This window comes from Dermacentor silvarum, chromosome 2, assembly GCF_013339745.2.
Source record: "Dermacentor silvarum isolate Dsil-2018 chromosome 2, BIME_Dsil_1.4, whole genome shotgun sequence".
NCBI classification, from domain to species: domain Eukaryota; kingdom Metazoa; phylum Arthropoda; class Arachnida; order Ixodida; family Ixodidae; genus Dermacentor; species Dermacentor silvarum.
In genome coordinates this window covers 192,903,692-192,921,334 of record NC_051155.1, presented here as the reverse complement: position 1 = coordinate 192,921,334, position 17,643 = coordinate 192,903,692, and the positions used below count along the sequence as shown (strand labels likewise).

General features: G+C 45.1%; 1 protein-coding gene across 1 annotated transcript in view; it reads right to left on the bottom strand.

Moving 5' to 3' along the window:
- LOC119442365 (neuronal acetylcholine receptor subunit alpha-10-like) overlaps positions 1 to 12,236 on the bottom strand; it is a 175,269-nt gene extending 163,033 nt beyond the window's left edge. Inside the window, exon 1 of the mRNA XM_037707220.2 lies at positions 11,159 to 12,236. Within this exon, the coding sequence (XP_037563148.1) occupies positions 11,159 to 11,234 (76 nt within the window). The 5' untranslated portion in view covers positions 11,235 to 12,236. The remainder of the gene's footprint in view (positions 1 to 11,158) is intronic.
- Positions 12,237 to 17,643: the final 5,407 nt, after the last annotated feature.

The following is a 17,643-nucleotide window of genomic DNA, read 5'->3' as shown; positions in this document are numbered from 1 at the left end:
AGCAGCGGGCATTACCAATCAGCATGCTAAAAATATGGATAATATGGTATGAGTAAAGGTTCTGCTCCTTCCACATCTTGTCTTCACTTAATTTAATGCAAAAGCCTGCATTGTTATCTTGAGCAATACAAAATATTGTAAGCAAAGCTGGTAGACCGAGAAATGCCATGTCCAACCTCAATAAAAGGCAAAGTTGCTCATGGGAGTTTGAACTGAAGACTGTGAACTCAATCCCCTCTCCCTAAGAACGCCAGGACGGGGGCATGGCCCCCTTGTCCTGTACACGCCATAAATCATGTGCACACAATCGCTGATTATTAAGCGGATCGGGACAATCGAAGGCTACAGTATAGCTATGACATCTTAAATCCAAACTGTTATGTAGTTACTGATGCGCGGCTATACGTAAAATTCGGTACTCAAGTCTCCTTGTGACATCAAATGAAGCAAGCATTCCACACAAAACCTCTAATACACCAGGCACACCTCCAGAAGCATGTAAAATGCGAGATAATAAAAATAATCTTGTTCATATAACTATACTCTAATGTTTTAAGGTCAGTGCAACCGGCAGGTGAAGAACAGCAGCAGGAGAGCAGATAAATTAGTTCATTTATTTAGAAAAAAAAAAACGAACGAACGAACGAACGAACGAACGAACGAACGAACGAACGAACGAACGAACGAACGAACGAACGAATGTAGCTATGTCATTTTTGTTGCCCTTCCCGAGCCAGAGACAGAAAAACTCAACCATGAAGTTCTCCTTTAGAGTCCCGCATTCTCCACACTTAGGACCCCGACGGCGTTATCAGCAGGAATTGGTGCTTTATGTTTTGGTTATCACAACCATTGTGTAAGAAAAGAGTAAAAATGGAAAGCGTATAGGGTCTCCTTACCCGCGCCGTTATATAACCAGTACTGAGAAAAGTGTGTTTTCTGAAAGTTGAAAGCTACAGAAAGAAGATTTCAATACATCAAGGATTCAACGACGATTGGTGTAAGCGAATGGTGTTGGTTAATTTTACTGTTCTCGCATAAACTCCCCGTGGCTTCCATAAGAAATACAACGCCGTACTTTCCTGCGCCTTTACATAAACGCTACGTATACCGTCATTCACAGCAGAAGACCTTTTCAGCCTTTGCCGTCTGTTCACAGCAAGTGTTTTCATTCTATTTCTCTTTCTTTCTGCGTAAAAAGTCACTTTCTTGTTTAGCTTTCTAGATTGCCTTGCAATATTTCTCATCCGTCTCCCACGCAAGTACCTACACACCGATATACTTATTCCAACTGAAAAATTGTCTGCCTTGAAAATGGCTGGAAACGGTTTGGTGTCATCGTTTTCTTCAAGCCTGGCCTATCTTCAACCGATGGAAGCTTCTATTGTTTAGTGGCTATTTTCAGCTGTATTGGAAAGTTTGAAGAAGTCTTGATGCACTTACTTTAGCATAGTGTAGACGATCTCGAGTGTCTACCGCTATAATGTCGAAATTTATTTTTGCAAGCGTTGATACTGACAATAGCCGCGTTTTTATGAATGGTACAGGATGGCATCGCATCACTTCTTTAGCACATTACATTCATGTAAATGGAGCCATTTCATTGCGACAGCGTCTAGTGAATTCATCTGAACTCCAAGCACATCGCATCAAGGGGACGAGAGGGAAATTGAAAGGCCTGGCGGTTTACTCTTCGGCTCCCAGGCGAGTCGCGCTTGCTAAAACAGTCGCGAGTTTCTCTAGGAAGCGTGGGTTGATGCACTGCATGCAAACGTTGAATAAACGCATTATGTTGATGTGCTAGAAAATGCGATGCACAAGCGTCGTATTCAGGTAGACGCGGATAATGTGATTCGCCTTACTAGCTGTGTAAACCTTAACAAAACTGCACTTATCGTCATTATTGCCCTGCTACGCAAGATCGAGTGAGCGTCCGAGAACGTGACTCTTGAGGCTCATGTGCGCAGTAAAGCGATACTAAAGGCAAACGTTTAAAACAATTAAAGCGTACTTAAGTTTAAAGCAGCACTTGGCGTTCATCACAGTGGCTCCTCTGGTGTGATGCAATCACTACACTGCGGTCAGAAATATAAAATTGAAGCGTCTTTTGAATTTTATATTTTATATGGCGCGAGAAACAAACACGCTATCATCGTACAACGGAAAGACGCAAAACGCCAAGAAAATAGACAGTTTTAGCAGAGCACCGCCCACACTCCGCTGCGCTCAGATTTCACGCTCTGAGATACTGCAGGAAACTGCGTAGATTTGGCATTTGATAAGCGCGTCTTGCCGAGACGCGAGCGACGCGCTATCAACTCGGCTGCAAAACGACGAAGAGGCCAAGTAGACACGCTGTCACGCTCCGCTCAGTCTGCTTTGTAGCGGAGCGAGGGATGCGGTCTTCGTTCAGCTGCCGGTATGAGCGTTGAGCGCAAGCGCAATAGCGTTCCCGCTAAGCGGTTGTGTGGTATTTGCTAGCATTTGCCGGTCTGAGCGAAGCGGACAGCAAGCGCTCAGCTAAAGCACTCTAATGAGAGGCGGAAGGAAAGAGCGTCACTCGCAACTAACGCCAAGAAAACATTGCAATATATAGCCAAGCCGCAGATGTGCGGCAAGGTTCCGCGTATCATACCACGCTAGATGAGTGAACAAGGAACATGTGCTAGTTTAAAAAGCGTCTAAAAAAGTTGTCGCAGTTTCACCTGAAAGGCGAAGCATCAATTGCGATAGCAAATTTGTAGAGAGATATACGGAGTAATGATATTAGCTTTATCAGCAGTATAAACTTGGACATGCAGCAGCACCGGCAACACGCAGAACTGTCGTCGACGCCGTCGGCGTTTTACCCGCGTGCGCTCAAAATGCGTGCGGCGTTGGTGACTGTTGCCGGAGCCTCTGATATAAATAGGCACTTGGTGCCGCAGCTAAACGTCGCCTCCCTTCCCTCCCCCTCCCCCCCTCCCCCACGGCCTCTCACGCGTCGGAAGAAGGCGCGTTTGCTCTACATATATGGTGATTGTAAAGGAGGAAAGAGACGCCTACTTCTGCAGCCCTTAAGCGAGCACGGCACAGAACGCGCGTTTGTTCTCAGCCGTGCGTTCACTCCCCGTGAAAGCGCGCGCCCCTCGCGCCCTTTCACTCGCACATACAGCGTTCGGCGCGCGGCGACGATTTCATCTCCATTGACGTCATACGGAACCTCACGGCGACGGCGACGGCGACGACGACGGCGACGCCGATGGCAGAAATCTGCTTTTGACTGTCCATATAATTGCTATCGCAATAAAATTCAAACTCAGCGTCGCGCCACACCACTGACGTATCGCTAATGCAGATATCTTTTTCTTCTTCTTATGTAATATGCTTCCAGGATTTCTCGTGCCAGCACCTCGTTGCTTCTACCTAATGCTAATGCTGATCTTAAATCTTGCCTTACATTTACAGGATTTGCAGTGCACAGGTAAATATGTCGAAAGGTTATTCTTAATGGAAAGTGCATGGCTCTCTCACTCTATTGTTAACACATCGGCCGGTTGGGCCGATGTAAACCCTGCCGCAGCTGAGCGGAATTTCGTATACCACACCCACCGCACAGGTGACGTCAGGCTTTACATGCCTCTTGCCACACATAGACGGTTTTGGCGCTCTTGAAATCCGTGGGCACAGACCTGACAACTTCCTTGGTGCAGAGAAGACCGAAGGGACCTTGTACCTATTCGCTGCCTTCTTAACGTTGTGCACAACCTTATGTACGTAGCGTACAACTATTTGCCTTTTTATTGGGATAGCAATTATATGGACACTTCAACCGGATTTCTGCCGTCGGCGTCACCGTCGCCGGCGCCATTGCCGTGAGGTTCGTTATAGATAAAATCTTCGCCGCGCGCCATATGCCCAAGCGGAAGCGTGCGGGGACGCGCGCTATCACGGAGACCGAACGCACTCAATCTCCGACGCGCAAGCAAGGAAGCGGGAAGCCAGCGCCGGAGGGAGCGGGGGGGGGGGGGGGGGCGCACTTCTACTCTGCCAACAACCGCGCTCGTCGCTCTCCCGCACCGTCTCTTATCTCCACACGGCTCTGACCTTTCTATGCGCTGTGCATTCACCGCTCAGTTTCCGTTGAAGCGATAGACCTCACGCACCTTCGCCCACTGCGGCGTATGCGCTTGCTGCCAGCGTTTTGACAGTCGTTGTCTGCAGTCATTCAGTGTGATCTATTCATGTTTGTTTGTGCGCGCTCACACCACGCTTGTTCATTCAGTTAGTAATAGTCGGGCCACATTTTCTACGCACGCTACACATGCAATGGTGCCCGGATCGGCAGTGCAGCGCTACAGGTGTGTCCCTTCGCACGCGCTGCCCACGGGAAGCGCTTCTCATCAACACCACCGTTTCACACGCGCCTTCTCGTGGTCATCGAGTCTCTCTTCATGTCGGTCTACTTACGCCGCAGCACACCTGCTTGCTTAATCAGCTCATGTTTACTACAATTCATATTGCTACCAAAGCCGCTGACCTTACTTCGTACGACATTGCTGTGTTGCTATCGCATTCATTGCTTCGCCCTTAGGGCGAAACTGTGACATTTTTTCCATCGGCTGCCGTTCTTTCTTTTTTTATTATATGGTATTTAGGAGATGTTGGCACCTTTAATTGGCGCCGGCTACTCCTTTTCACATACAGGTATGAAAAAAAAGAATGAACCTACACGCATTAAAATTAAATGTCAACTCCAAATCACAATAACACAAAGTCCAGTCACATAAGTGCACTAATACCACACTAATACTGAAAGTCAACTCAGAAACACAGCAACAAAAAGTTCAGTCACAAAGGCGCATTAAGTTAAACACAAAATCCAGTCACATAAGTAACTAATGTAACACTAAAACTGAAAGACCACTCAGAAAAAGTGCACACAAAGTTCAGTCACATAGCTGCACTAAAGTAAACACAAAGTCCGGTCACGTAATTATACTAAAATACGGCACATAAGATAGCATGGATTCGATTCAAAGGACACTACATCAACCCAGGTGTCGAATTGACCATAGAGTGAGTTTATCACAGATAAACACTCTTTTCAATAGTTTCCGAGAATATTGCTCGCTTCTAGAAATCTTTGGAGGGCCATTAACGCTCGTATTTGCAACGAATACGTTGGCCAAGGACCTAATATCTTCCTGAGGCTGAAGGGCCTGCGGTCTAATGTCTCTAAATAACGTGCTAAATGTTGTCTGTGTGTATGGTGTCGCGGACATTCTAACAGAAGATGTTGCACATCCTCATCCGCGTGGTCACAAGTACATTCCGGACTATGAGCTCTTAAAATTTTTTGTAGAAAATGTTTTGTGTACGCGGTACCGAGCCGCAGACGGTGAATGAGTGTTTCGAAGGCTCTGGTTGTATTTAATGTGGACGGGATTTTGAATTGAAGTGCAGGGTCAATGTGAAATAAATCTGAAGATTTTGAGTTCTGATCAAACCATGTCGCTTTGCAGCCACGGACTGAGATCTGTCTTAGTATGTGTCGCAATTCTCCTTGCGTTAGAGGGAGACCGTGCGTGTCAGTATTAATATACGCTTGTCTAGCAGCCATGTCCGCTGCAACATTCCCAGGGATATTGCAGCGCCCAGGTGTCTATTGGAACATTATTGTGCGAGTTTTTTCACTTGCCTTTGTGAGCTCCTTTAGTGTCTCATAAACTAACGCCATGTTTTGGGAATTGCTGATGCCATCACGAAGTGACGACAGAGCTGCTTGTGAGTCACAGAGGATGACCCATTGGTTCCCTTTTTGCGTTGAATTTATGTATCGTAACACAGACAATATAGCAAAAAGCTCTGCTGTAGTTAATGATGTCGTGTGAGAAAGTTTAAACGTCTGTATTCGGTTCCATTCTCGAATGACAAATGCAGCTGTAGAAGAATTTGTTTGACAAGAACCGTCTGTATACGCTTGAACATATCCAGGGTACCGAAAGTATATCTGGTACAGCGCTAGTTGTTGGGCTGCTAGCATAAACATGTCTCGTTTGCGAATAATTCCGTCCACCGAAAGTTCAATTTTTGGGGCGACAAGTCGCCATGGAGGGTAGGAACTATCTGAGATCCAAAAGTCGTTATGTGGTAGTAGATTTTTTGCACCTGAATCACAGTATTGATGTTCGCCCTGTCTCTCTCAATAAATGTAATTGCTAGTGGGTGCCTTTTGTGCTGCACTGAAACGCGAAAGTAGTGTCGACAGGTTTCAACCGTCCTCATAATTGGGAATGGAGGATGACGTGCCTCTGCAATTACTAAGGAACTTGAGGTTGCTCGGGGAACACCTAAGCATACTCTAAGGCTCCTAGCTATTAACCGTTGAAGTCGCTCTTCAGATGAACGGGAGATTCCATGCAGAACAGGTGAAGAATAAGCTATTTCTTGCTTTATAAGTGCATTATGCACTTTCAGTAGAGAAGAAACCCACCCTCCCATGTCGTGCCTGCTACGTGGCGAAGAACATTTATTGTTGAGTTTATTTGTTCTTCGAGTGCTTTAATGTGAGCATTCCAAGAAAGTTGTCTGTCTAGTATAACCCCCAGAAATTTGTGTTGTTTTACTATGTCTAAACGTTGCCCCTTAAGGCACAGCTGAAAGTCTTTTAGGCATCCTCTGGTAAATGGTAGCACAGCCGTCTTACTGTAAGACAGCTCCATTCCGCTTTCTTTTAAGAATTTGTCCACAATGTTTAGGCCTTCCTGCAAAATTGATTGAACAAGGTCTTTCTTTTTTTCCTTTCAATTTTTGAAGGAGCGTTTCAGCTACAGCACTAACGACGGAGCTAGGATACCGAGCTGAGTAGATAAGGTAGATAATCCTGTAAATGTAAGACAAGATTTAAGATCAGCATTCTTGGTAGAAGCAACGAGGTGCTGGCACGAGAAATGCTGGAAGCATATTACATAAGAAGAAGAAAAAGATATCTGCATTAGCGATACGTCAGTGGTGTGGCGCGGCGCAGAGTTTGAATTTTTGGCGTTCACCGTACTCAGCACAGCGGAGCGTGGCCTCCGCAATTAGCTCTGAAAATGTTTCTGAAGTTGATCGCGGAGGCTGCAATTACGACGCGCTGTACGCGCTGATTTGACTCGGTGACGATTCAGTTACGTGCTTTGTCTTGTGCGTTGTATTAGTGTGTCAGTTACGTGCTTCGTCTTTCGCGTTGTGCTAGCGTGTGCAGCGTAGTGCAGCTTCCATATGCACGACGGTTGCTCATGGTCATCGACGTTGGTAGTCGTGATGGAGGAGACGTGCCACCAGGCGTCAGCGTGGGTGCATCAACGCCTAAGGGCGCTTTAGCCACAAAACACCAATAGACATTATATATCAATGTGTAATAAACATTACACTACTTCTGTGAAGACACGTTTCACTTTCGTGTTCTATACCGATTCCTATATAAGAGGGATCAACCACATTTTTTTTTAGACGTTTTTTAAACTAGCACATGTTTCTTCTTGACTCATCTAGGGTGGCATGATGCGTGGAACCTTGCCGCGTATGTGTGGCTTGGCTATATATATTGCGATGTTTTCTCGGAATAAAGTTAGTTGCGAGTGGCGCTCTTTCCTTTCGCCTCTCTTTTTCTTGGTGTGTTGCGTCTTTCCGTTCTATGAAGCATGTGACAACTAGCCCAACAAAAAGTTTTATTCCGCTGTCATCGCTTCAGATTCAACTTAGACTGCGCGGACTACTTTCAGCACGAAATTCTATGGCAGACTCGCCAATGTGCTCTTTGTGTTACGTTCCTGAGGATTTGCCACATGTTATGTGTGAATGCTGCCGTTACTGTTTAGCGCTTGCAGCGCGACTCGAGCTTATTGAGCTACAGCACACTTCGCCCGTTGGAAAGCTCCACCTGACCATGGGTCCGGATAGCGCAAAAGTATTCCACTCTGTTTTATTGCGAGAGCAGTTATATGGACACTCCAAAGCAGATTTCTGCCGTCGGCGTCGCCGTCGTCGTCGCCGTCACCGTGAGGTTCCGTATGACGTCAATGGAGAGGAAATCGTCGCCGCGCGCCGCCGAACGCTATATGTGCGAGTGAAAGGGCGCCAGGGACGCGCGCTTTCACGGGGAGTGAACCCACGGCGGTGAACAAACGCACGTTCTGCGCCGTGCTCCCTTAAGGGCTGCAGAAGTAGGCGTCTCTTTCCTCCTTTACAATCACCATATATGAGAGCAAACGCGCCTTCTTCCGACGCGCGAAAGGCCGTGGGGGGGGGGGGGGAGGGAAGGGAGGCGACGTTTAGCTGCTGCACCAAGTGCCTATTTATATCAGAGGCTTCGGCAACAGCCACCAACGCCGCACGCATCTTGTGCGAACGCGGGCAAAACGCCGACGGAGTCGACAACAGTTCTGCGTGTTGCAGGTGCTGCTGTATGTCCAAGTTTATACAGCTGATAAAGCTACTATCATTACTCCGTATAGCTCTCTCCAAGTTTGCTATCGCAATTGATGCTTCGCCTTTCAGGTGAAACTGCGACAACTTTTTCTTTAAAATCTGCCATTAGCCCTCTGTGACTGTTCAAAATGTTTCAGGCCGCGGCCAAAATTTTTCCCAATCCCGAAGGGCTAATGGCGCAGTTGACCAATCACGTAGAGTAATGGCGGATTTGGAATAAAAACAGAGTGAAATAGTTTTACGTTATCCCGGACCCATATTTCCCACCGAACACGTGGAGTAGTATATGCTAGGCAATCAGCCTGGCTAGCATCCCCAGCTTTTCAATAAATCAAGATATATTTTTACATTTGAGTTCAATAATAACTACCCCCACCCGCTTTATTTTTTCGCTCAGACATTGACTGTGTCGCGCTCATAAAACATGTACGTTCTTGTGCGCAGAGTAATAGTAAAGGCCTTGTTTGAAAGACGAGATATGACCTACTGCTGGTTTTGTGACAGTCGCTCGTTTTTTGGACACATTTACAATGGTGGATGAAGGGTCTCAAAATAGATTAAGATAATGTGGGGTAGTGGGTGACATTATTCGGTTTATATTGTACTGCTGTGCAGAAAAAGGGACGAGAAGAAACAAAGTGGACAGAACAGACGCTAATTAGTTTATATTTGTAAAGTTCTGAAAGCCTACTCAGTTCATTACATTGCGCGGGTAAACTTGTAGCTGATTTATTACTGAGCAGGAACGGGGCAATGAAATTCAGAATTTTTTTTACGTGATCATAACAATACAGTGGCTTCATCGTCTTAAGTTCATGCCGTGTTCGAACACATAACGACCTTATCGAAGTATCTTAAGAGGAACTCTCAGCTGTGACATTGAACAAAAATGAACTCATAGTTAAGAATTCGCAGGAATTCACAATATATTATTCGTGAACGGCTATGCAAAAGCTTTTCAAAACATTACAGAATCATGCTTTTGTCTTGTTAGACAGTTTCATTTTGCTACTGGAATATCGTAACTCTTGGATAATAGTACAAATGCAGGCAGCACTGCATAAGAGGAAATAGGAGAAAATAGAAGAAAATAGGAGGAAAGCACAACAAACACAGATTCGGGTTGAAACCCAAACACTGTGATGAGGTAGCATGCCTAGGAGGACTCTGATTTGTCGAATTCACAAGGAACTGAAAATAACAAAATAATTAACTTGTTTTCATGCAAACGTCGAAGCATTATGCAATGCGAAGTTTTCCGTTCCGACTTTATTGGTGGAAGGCTTCTTTATTTTCATATTATATAACCTCATATTATCAGCCTTTGTGCATTGGACAACCTATTGCTTGCGGAGAAGCCGGTGTGACACAACAGTTGCCAGCATTTCCAATTTCATCAGAATAAATAACGCACACTATATGTAGTTTCAGGGCCCAGTGCCCTTGAAGGCGCGCTTTACAATATGAGGCGATCTTGGGGCTTTAATTAAAACTAAAAAGTTTGAAATTATGATAACACTTTTCTAACAATGCGGGAAATAACGTGACGTAGAGTGCAATATGAACACTCTTATGCAATACGTCTAATAGACGGAAAATGAGTAGAAATGAGCGGTATATCGTTAAATTAAGAATTTGGTCTAATGCAAGCAAAGCCACAGTTTAAGCAAGAAGGGTCTTCTTTTTATTATTAAGAGAATAAAAATGGGAAGGTAGGCCTTTTTAGCGTCGGTTGTCCCGAAATTCGGAACACTACTCAGGAAAAAAAAAGAGAAAGCAAAGTGAAAAGAACAAGATACAGTACACACGCTACAGTCACAAGTACACAAGTAGTGTCATCAAGAGCATCCGCACCGGAAGCGCAGCCAATAGATATTTGGTACAGTTACCACATTACACTGGGAGTGTATCCCACACAACTCTTATCAAACGTCAGTGACATCCAAAGATGCACGTTTGGGAACTCAATTGATGACGCATGAACTCTGCTATAATTTTGCTGATTTTCCAATCGAACAAAGAATGCATAGTTACATGCACCGAGAAGATGTCAGAAAAATAAAAGTAGAAAGAGAAGAATAAAAAAGAAAACGCTGGCCGTGAGATTTCAGGCGCAGCTTTGAAATCTCGGAAATCCTGTGTACTATATCACAATAAAACCTTAGTACACACGGTGTCAACACTTTGGCAACTGGTGCAAAGTAATACGACTATGGTCAAGTGCGAAGAGCTATTTTTGCTTATTTATTGAGCACTATTCAATAAAATTTAAAAGGTACACCATCCATGCAACGCAGTGGGTTACATTTGGCGAACAGCCATCAAGTCTTTCGTTTTTCTGCTAGACATCGCTCGTATAATAGACGATTGCGGCTAGCGCCACCCAGTCTGAAGCGAAAGGGGGCTTGCAGGCCTATATACTTTTGGAAAATTGAAAAGCGCTTCTACTCCTCCCGCTGTGCATTGTGTTTCCATAGAGTCGAACCTATTTCACAAAAGTATCGTTCGTCACCGCATCGAAAGCGTACATTTGTCTAGTGGTTTGACAAAGCAGTCAAATTTGCCGACCGTTCGCTTACGACACGCTACAGTTTTGAGTGAAAACTTCGTTACTTGCGTCACTGGTCGTTTTCGGCAACGGCGAAGACATTGCAACGCTGTTTCTATTGATAGTAGACCTATAGAAAAATCTGTATCCACTCACCGAGGTTCGTGGAGAGGAGGGAGACGGTCCACAAGCACACGTATACGACGGCTCGAATCAATCCCCATCGGGACATGGTGGTGGTTGTGTTGCAACGGCAGCTCCTGCTTTTAAGTCTCGACGCCCAACATCGACCATCTCTGCAACACGCAGACTACGGGTTCTCGCGGCGAGGCAACCGCCTCTGACAACGAAGACAACTTGCTTGACATTGTCCTTCGCGAACTTTTCACCGCCACGTCTCCTTCGCCGTCCCCCCTTCAACCACTGCGTCAGATGCGGGTGCTCCTCCTCCTTCTCTATCGCCGAGTGCGCTGCGATGTCGCTTTCGAGCTCCGAAATGGACAATCCAACGACCACTGTACTCTCGATGACTTGAACTTGAGGACTTCGGTGCTTGCTTTTTTTTTCTTGCTTTTTTTTCTGCCTAGTAGTACCCCTGGCTCTCCGCGCGTAATCTTGTCGTCGAAGCCGAATCCACAATTTATCTGACAAAACTTTGGCTACGTATCTTTGCTTCAAAGGCCCGCAACAATTTGGTCCCTGTGCCGACTATCATTTTCTGATTTGCGAACTTCAAGACTGCTGCAGGTAGCCTTCTTTTTTAAATTACGAACGTTACTCCCCCAGTTTTATAATTAAGTCTTGATACCGACTAGCTAAACTTAAGCCCAACTAACTTTACGTCGGGGTAACGTGAGCTAACAAGCAACTCGGAAGGAAGTAACGTAACGCGCCTCAGCCCCCTCTTCGAAGAATAATGCTCCAACGCGGACCCGGAAGTTATCCCTGTCAGAAAACTATGCTCTCAAGTTTCGACGGGTGAGATATACCGTCAAGCGGAAGCCCAAGGTGCGGAGAACGTTTTTGCGCAAGTTGCGTCTCACTCAGTAGCAACCCACAGAGAAAAAAAGAGAAACTTGCATGCGGCGAGGCGGGTAGGAGGTCACTCAAAGACGAAGCACATTGTTTTTCCAGGCTTGTGGGCGAAGAGGTGATGTGGGCGCCGCAGGAGGAAGAGACGGAACAGTGCGCGATCGGGAGGCGCCCGGCGCGGCAAGCGTGTCCTCGCGGACGAGGCGACGGACGGGCTTTGAACCGAGGCTCGGAGGAGCGGCGCAAACAGCGCAGCCGGCGCACGACGCGGGGCCGACGCGGGGCCGTGATTGCTATGGGCTCCGCTGTAGGGCGCTGCGCCGGAAAGGTACAGAAAGAGGGAGCGCGCGAAAGGGTGAGCCCAGGGGTTGCGGGAGGCGTGGATGCAAAGCGGGAACACAATAATGGGACCGTGAAAAATGAAACGCACACCGAAACGGCATATGCCGCGTTTGTGGAGAGATGATAGTTTGGACAGTATGTAGGTGCAGAACCGCGAAGCGCCACGCGAGGGAGGTGTTCGCGTCGAAATGATTAAATTAACGCGGATGCGCACGTTAATGGCGTTGGCACCTGCGTGGGCCAGTTCGAAGGTTTGGAACATTCTCTTTATTGCTTTCTGTCATTTTTGTTTGTTTTGTTTGTTTCGGTTTTCTCGCTGCGGCGCGCGTCACGGCTCGCGCCTGAACCTTGTGCCCTGATCAGCACTTCCGCAATCCGACCTATGTATACCGGAAGACGCGGTGTTAATTTCGCCGGGGGACTGCGTATGGAAAACTGGTGGGAGGCCTCATCGTTAGCTGCAGGCGAACTTGATTTGGCAGAGGCATGCCGGTGACGTTTCCACACTATAGTGCAGCCATGCTCAAGCTCATGACTCAAGTGTGTGTGCGTGTGTTTGTGAGTGTGTGTTGAGTATGTGAAGTATGCACTAACTATAGGTAGTCAGTAAGCCATTTTAAGTCATATGACTAACGACTTTTACAATAGATAATGTTTTTTCTTTAGCTGCGCCAAATTAAAAAAAAATTGCCTGCGTAAAATAGCGGCAATTCTAACCCTTCGTATAAATTACTCGATGAGGCGGCCATTACTTCTACGAGAAGTATATATCCTTAATTGATTATTTAACATAATTATGCTAATAAACTTTTTGATTTCTTATTTTACGGCAATATTTCGAACTACAAATTGTAGCGTGTGAGTTTGCAATGTAAAAATCGACTTAGAACGGATGCTGAGGATGGCACTGGTTTCGACATATGCGCCTTCAATTTTGCGGTAAAAATGCACCGTCGTTCCGCTTGCTCCTTTAATTAACAAAACAGCTGTTTTATACACCGAAGCACAAAAGTAACTGGAAGGCTAATGCATTTTGTCAAACACTTGAAAAATTAGCATCTCGAAACTGGTGATGTCCTGAGAATTCTTTCTAAATGGATATGCCTTGTGAACTCACCGGCTACAATTCGTAAATTGAAGTATGTCCCGTTAAATTATTAATTCAAAATTTCATTAGCATAATTGTGGTAATTATTCAATTAAGCATTTGGTTTTTCGTACAAGTAATGGCCGCCTCATTGAGTAATTTAGATCAATGGCTAGAAATGTGCTACCTGCCACAGGCAATTTTTAAAAATTTGGTGCAGCTAGAAAACAGCCTCCTGTATTTTGCAGCCGCTGGCAGCGTAAGCTAACATCGAAAGATTATGTTTACAGTTTTAACGTCTAAACAGCCGTCTGAAGAACCATAGTTTCAGGACATTACAAGCTGCATCACTGTGTTCTATACCAATGTCAATCCTCATTCTTCTCCTTCTCGGCTGATAAACTAACCACAGCTTTCCATTTTATGAATGACAAACAAATGTCACTTTTCGCTATTTTCAACTGCTGTCCAAAGCTTAACACATCGGGCCCACCTCTAGGTTTGTTTCTTAGTAAGCTTTCTGCTGCTTCAGCTGCCGGATAAACTATTAAGCCTGCAGTTGCAAACGCGAAGCCACCCTTAAGCATTATTCAGGCTCGCGGTTGATTTACAACTGCGTCGTGCACAGTGGTACGGCGTGGCGAGGGCAGTACTGCACTTATTTACCTCCATTAGAAACAAATATGATGAAGTGAGGAATAGGTGTTTTTTTTTTCTCTTGGAGGATGAAGAAGAAGCAGACAGCAGCGGCCGCATTTCGATGGGGGCCAAATGCGAAAACACCCATGTACTTAGATTTAGAAGGTCCAAGTCATTCCGGAGTCCCGCACTACGGCGTGCCTCATAATCAGGGCGAGTTTTTGGCACGGGAAGCCCCATAATTAAAAAGAAAAAAAAATGAAACAGACAGAATTGGTGACGAGCGGGGCAAATGCGACGCTTAGCTGCGATGACTTCGTAAACAGAGTGCATGGCTCAAATTTAGAAGCGACACAGATTTTCTTATTATAGCCGCTCAGGCGCTCTATCTTTAGGTAGGGTTGTTTGTAAGATGTGCGCTTGCTTATGCTCCACATTACACATGGTGATCCCGGCGTCATCCTTCAGTGCTAAGCGTTTACCACAGTATAACTCAAAGTTTAACCTAACTGTCTGATTCACAGCTTGGTGTTGTTTCATACATCCACAATATATATATATATATATATATATATATATATATATATAGAGAGAGAGAGAGAGAGAGAGAGAGAGCAATATTGTACTGTCTTCAGCAAATCACGTGAGCCCGTAGTGAGCTTACTTCAGAAAGGGCAGAGACACGCGTCACAAATATGCAGCCGTGACGTGTTGTTTGAGGACAGGAGGCTACAGACGAGGCCGCGCTGTCGTTGAGTCTAAAGCTTGCTAAAGCACCCGTTTAAGCATGTGCGCTGCATTTTATTGGAATGAAATTACGTTCGTAGCAAAACTATAAATATCGAATATTAAAAAAAATGTCAAGTCTTCGAAACTAGTTGGAGTAATCAAGTTGAAGTCCTGAATACTCGGATTGCGCATTATTTTCTCATTTGCTCAGAAGCAGTAGAGTGCTCTTTTCTCGTCGCCGTGGACCCAGTTTTACATGGCACAGACGCTGAGCTCCAGGCAAAAAAAAAAAAAAAAAAAAAAAAACTGCTTGCTTTATGCACAGAAGTTGCGGCAGCTTGTCTCACTCAACTTTCGGTACGTCTGCGCCTTGACTCAGTGAGTACAAACTTGAAAAGAAAAAAAAATTATGCTATCCCATGTACATGTATGGGAATGTGTCTGAAGCAAAGCTTTACGGAAGCGGTTAAATAAATGCCATAAAAATAAATGCCAAGTGCACAATTGCTTATGTTACTCATATGCGCAACTCGTAAATTCATGCAACGTTTATTTTTATGCCCTACGCCATTGTAAAAGCACAAAACAAATCAGGAACTGTAACTGCCGCGATTTCATAAGGACCAAGGGCTGTGATGTCAGAAGGACCAAGGGCATGTTTGACGCTTATCGAGGGTAGAATGAGGAAGAGAGTTGAATGCACAGAAAAGTACGACGCATTATGTAAATACATTTAATGTGTTCCCTACCCATAACAAAGAAGAAAGCTTCGGTATAAAGGGATGCCATTCCCCGGAAGACGGCCTGAGAAATGTATATCTAGAGTGATATAACGTTAACGAAAGCCGTAAGCACAGTAAATGATCAAGCCGGAGAGGAATTTATGCCATGCACCGAGCAATACAAACCACACACAAACAAATTGTAGGCCGGAATATATGAATAGTTTTCCGTAAAAGAAATGTTGAGCCATAACCAGACTTTCGTTCGTTACTGTCGCTCTTAATGAGGTTGTTGCCATAGAGCGCTGAAATTCCGACTTTACTGATTAATACCTTTCTGCCAGTACTTTTGTTGAGCTATTCGAAAGCACGCCATGCGCACGACATTTAATCCTGCTTGCTTAATCGCGAAAATACCTCAATGTAAATACGATAACCCCTATTTTTCCGCGCATATGAATGTGCAACCTCAGAAAAGAAGGCCTGCTGTTTTTATAGCGGCGGCACGGTAATATGGGCTTCGGAATGCATAAAAAATGGCCATTAGATAATCCGATTTTCACGCAGTCGATGTTTTTGATAGTCTTCCTCAAGTCAGTATTTGTCTAGCAGCTGAAACCACTCAGCCATAACTAATCATAAGCTTGGCGGACGAATATCTAATGTGAAATGTGGCCAGAGACATTTCGCGTGAGAAAACACGTTAGTCTACGTATAGAGCATTCCAATTGGAAGAACCTGTAAGAAAAACAAATGAGTGCGTGGGGTAATGGTAGCACTGAACTGAACATATTGGCCTGAAGGCTGACGATGTTTGCGTACATTAAGTTCCCTAAGTATACTATAGGAGACAGTTCGTTCACCCTGAAAAACCACTAAAAAATAACGAATATTGGAGTTTCTTAAGGTACATATGAAATCTTTAACGATTATTTAAATTTCTGTCCTAGTTCAAGGCATTAGGTGCAGTGATTGCATCATAAACATACAAATACATCTGTAGTTCTTTTCTTCGCAACTCAGTTAAAAGTGTATCAGATTCAAAGAATACTTTGAAAAATAAGTTTATTTTCAGTGAGGCGATAGAGTAAACATCTTTTATATTTTGTTCTTCATTTTCCAGTGCACTGCCAAGAATTCGCAATATAGCTGCTGCACTTTTCATACTCGAGCGTTCTAGAAGTCGTCAGGATTCAATGCGCCTACAACATAATCCGTGGTTCACCGCACTCAGTCGACCAAGCAAAGACTCTTCAAAGTTGTTTTTGTTTTTCATACTTGCCACTTTGTTGCGCCACAACAGGCCCCTGCAGCAAGGAACAGGAGCTGCGGTCGTTGCGAAACAACTTGTGTTATTCGACGTCACTTTTTACGATTTCTCTGAACATAAATTTCGTTGGTCCTGATAGTGGCATCGTTCGCCGTGTAATCGACCGCCTCCCCAGTGGTGCAGCAGTGATTTCCTGTGAGAGCTGTAAGTTTGCCGACGGTCTATAAAAACATATCGCCTTGAGGCGGCACTCGTCTATCTTTGATACGTATAGACCGTGACTATGCAGCGATATCAACAAGAGAAGCAGAAATCAATCTCGCCGTCCGACAGCCAACAATGCGTCTGTGTCCATCAATCGGTTAATAAACGGAATCATCAAAGCGGCGTGAGAAACAAGCAACCAAACAATGAAAAAGAAGCCCAGTAGTGAAAATCACTCAAATTACCGGCGTGAAATCCAGTGCAGGGCACTTTTGCACAATAATAGCCAAAATAAACAGAAAGGGGCAAGAATGGCAGAAAGGGCACTACCCGCTGAAGAGATTTCCCAAGGGTAGAACAGGCAGGGAGCAATCATTTACCTTCTAAAAAGTCACGCGCAACCGTGGAAACGAAAGAAAAATAAAATACATGGCCTGGCAGAAAAAAAAAGGAAAGAACGTAAAACACGCCGCCGTCGATCGCTTTGCCATTGGCGCTAAAGTGAGCGCGAGCACGCTAAGCTCGTGGTGAAACATGGAGTTCGCGCAATGCGGAGCGATGTCCTGGCAATATTTAGCTTACCACGTTACTTGCTGCCCCAGCGGGAAACATGCTA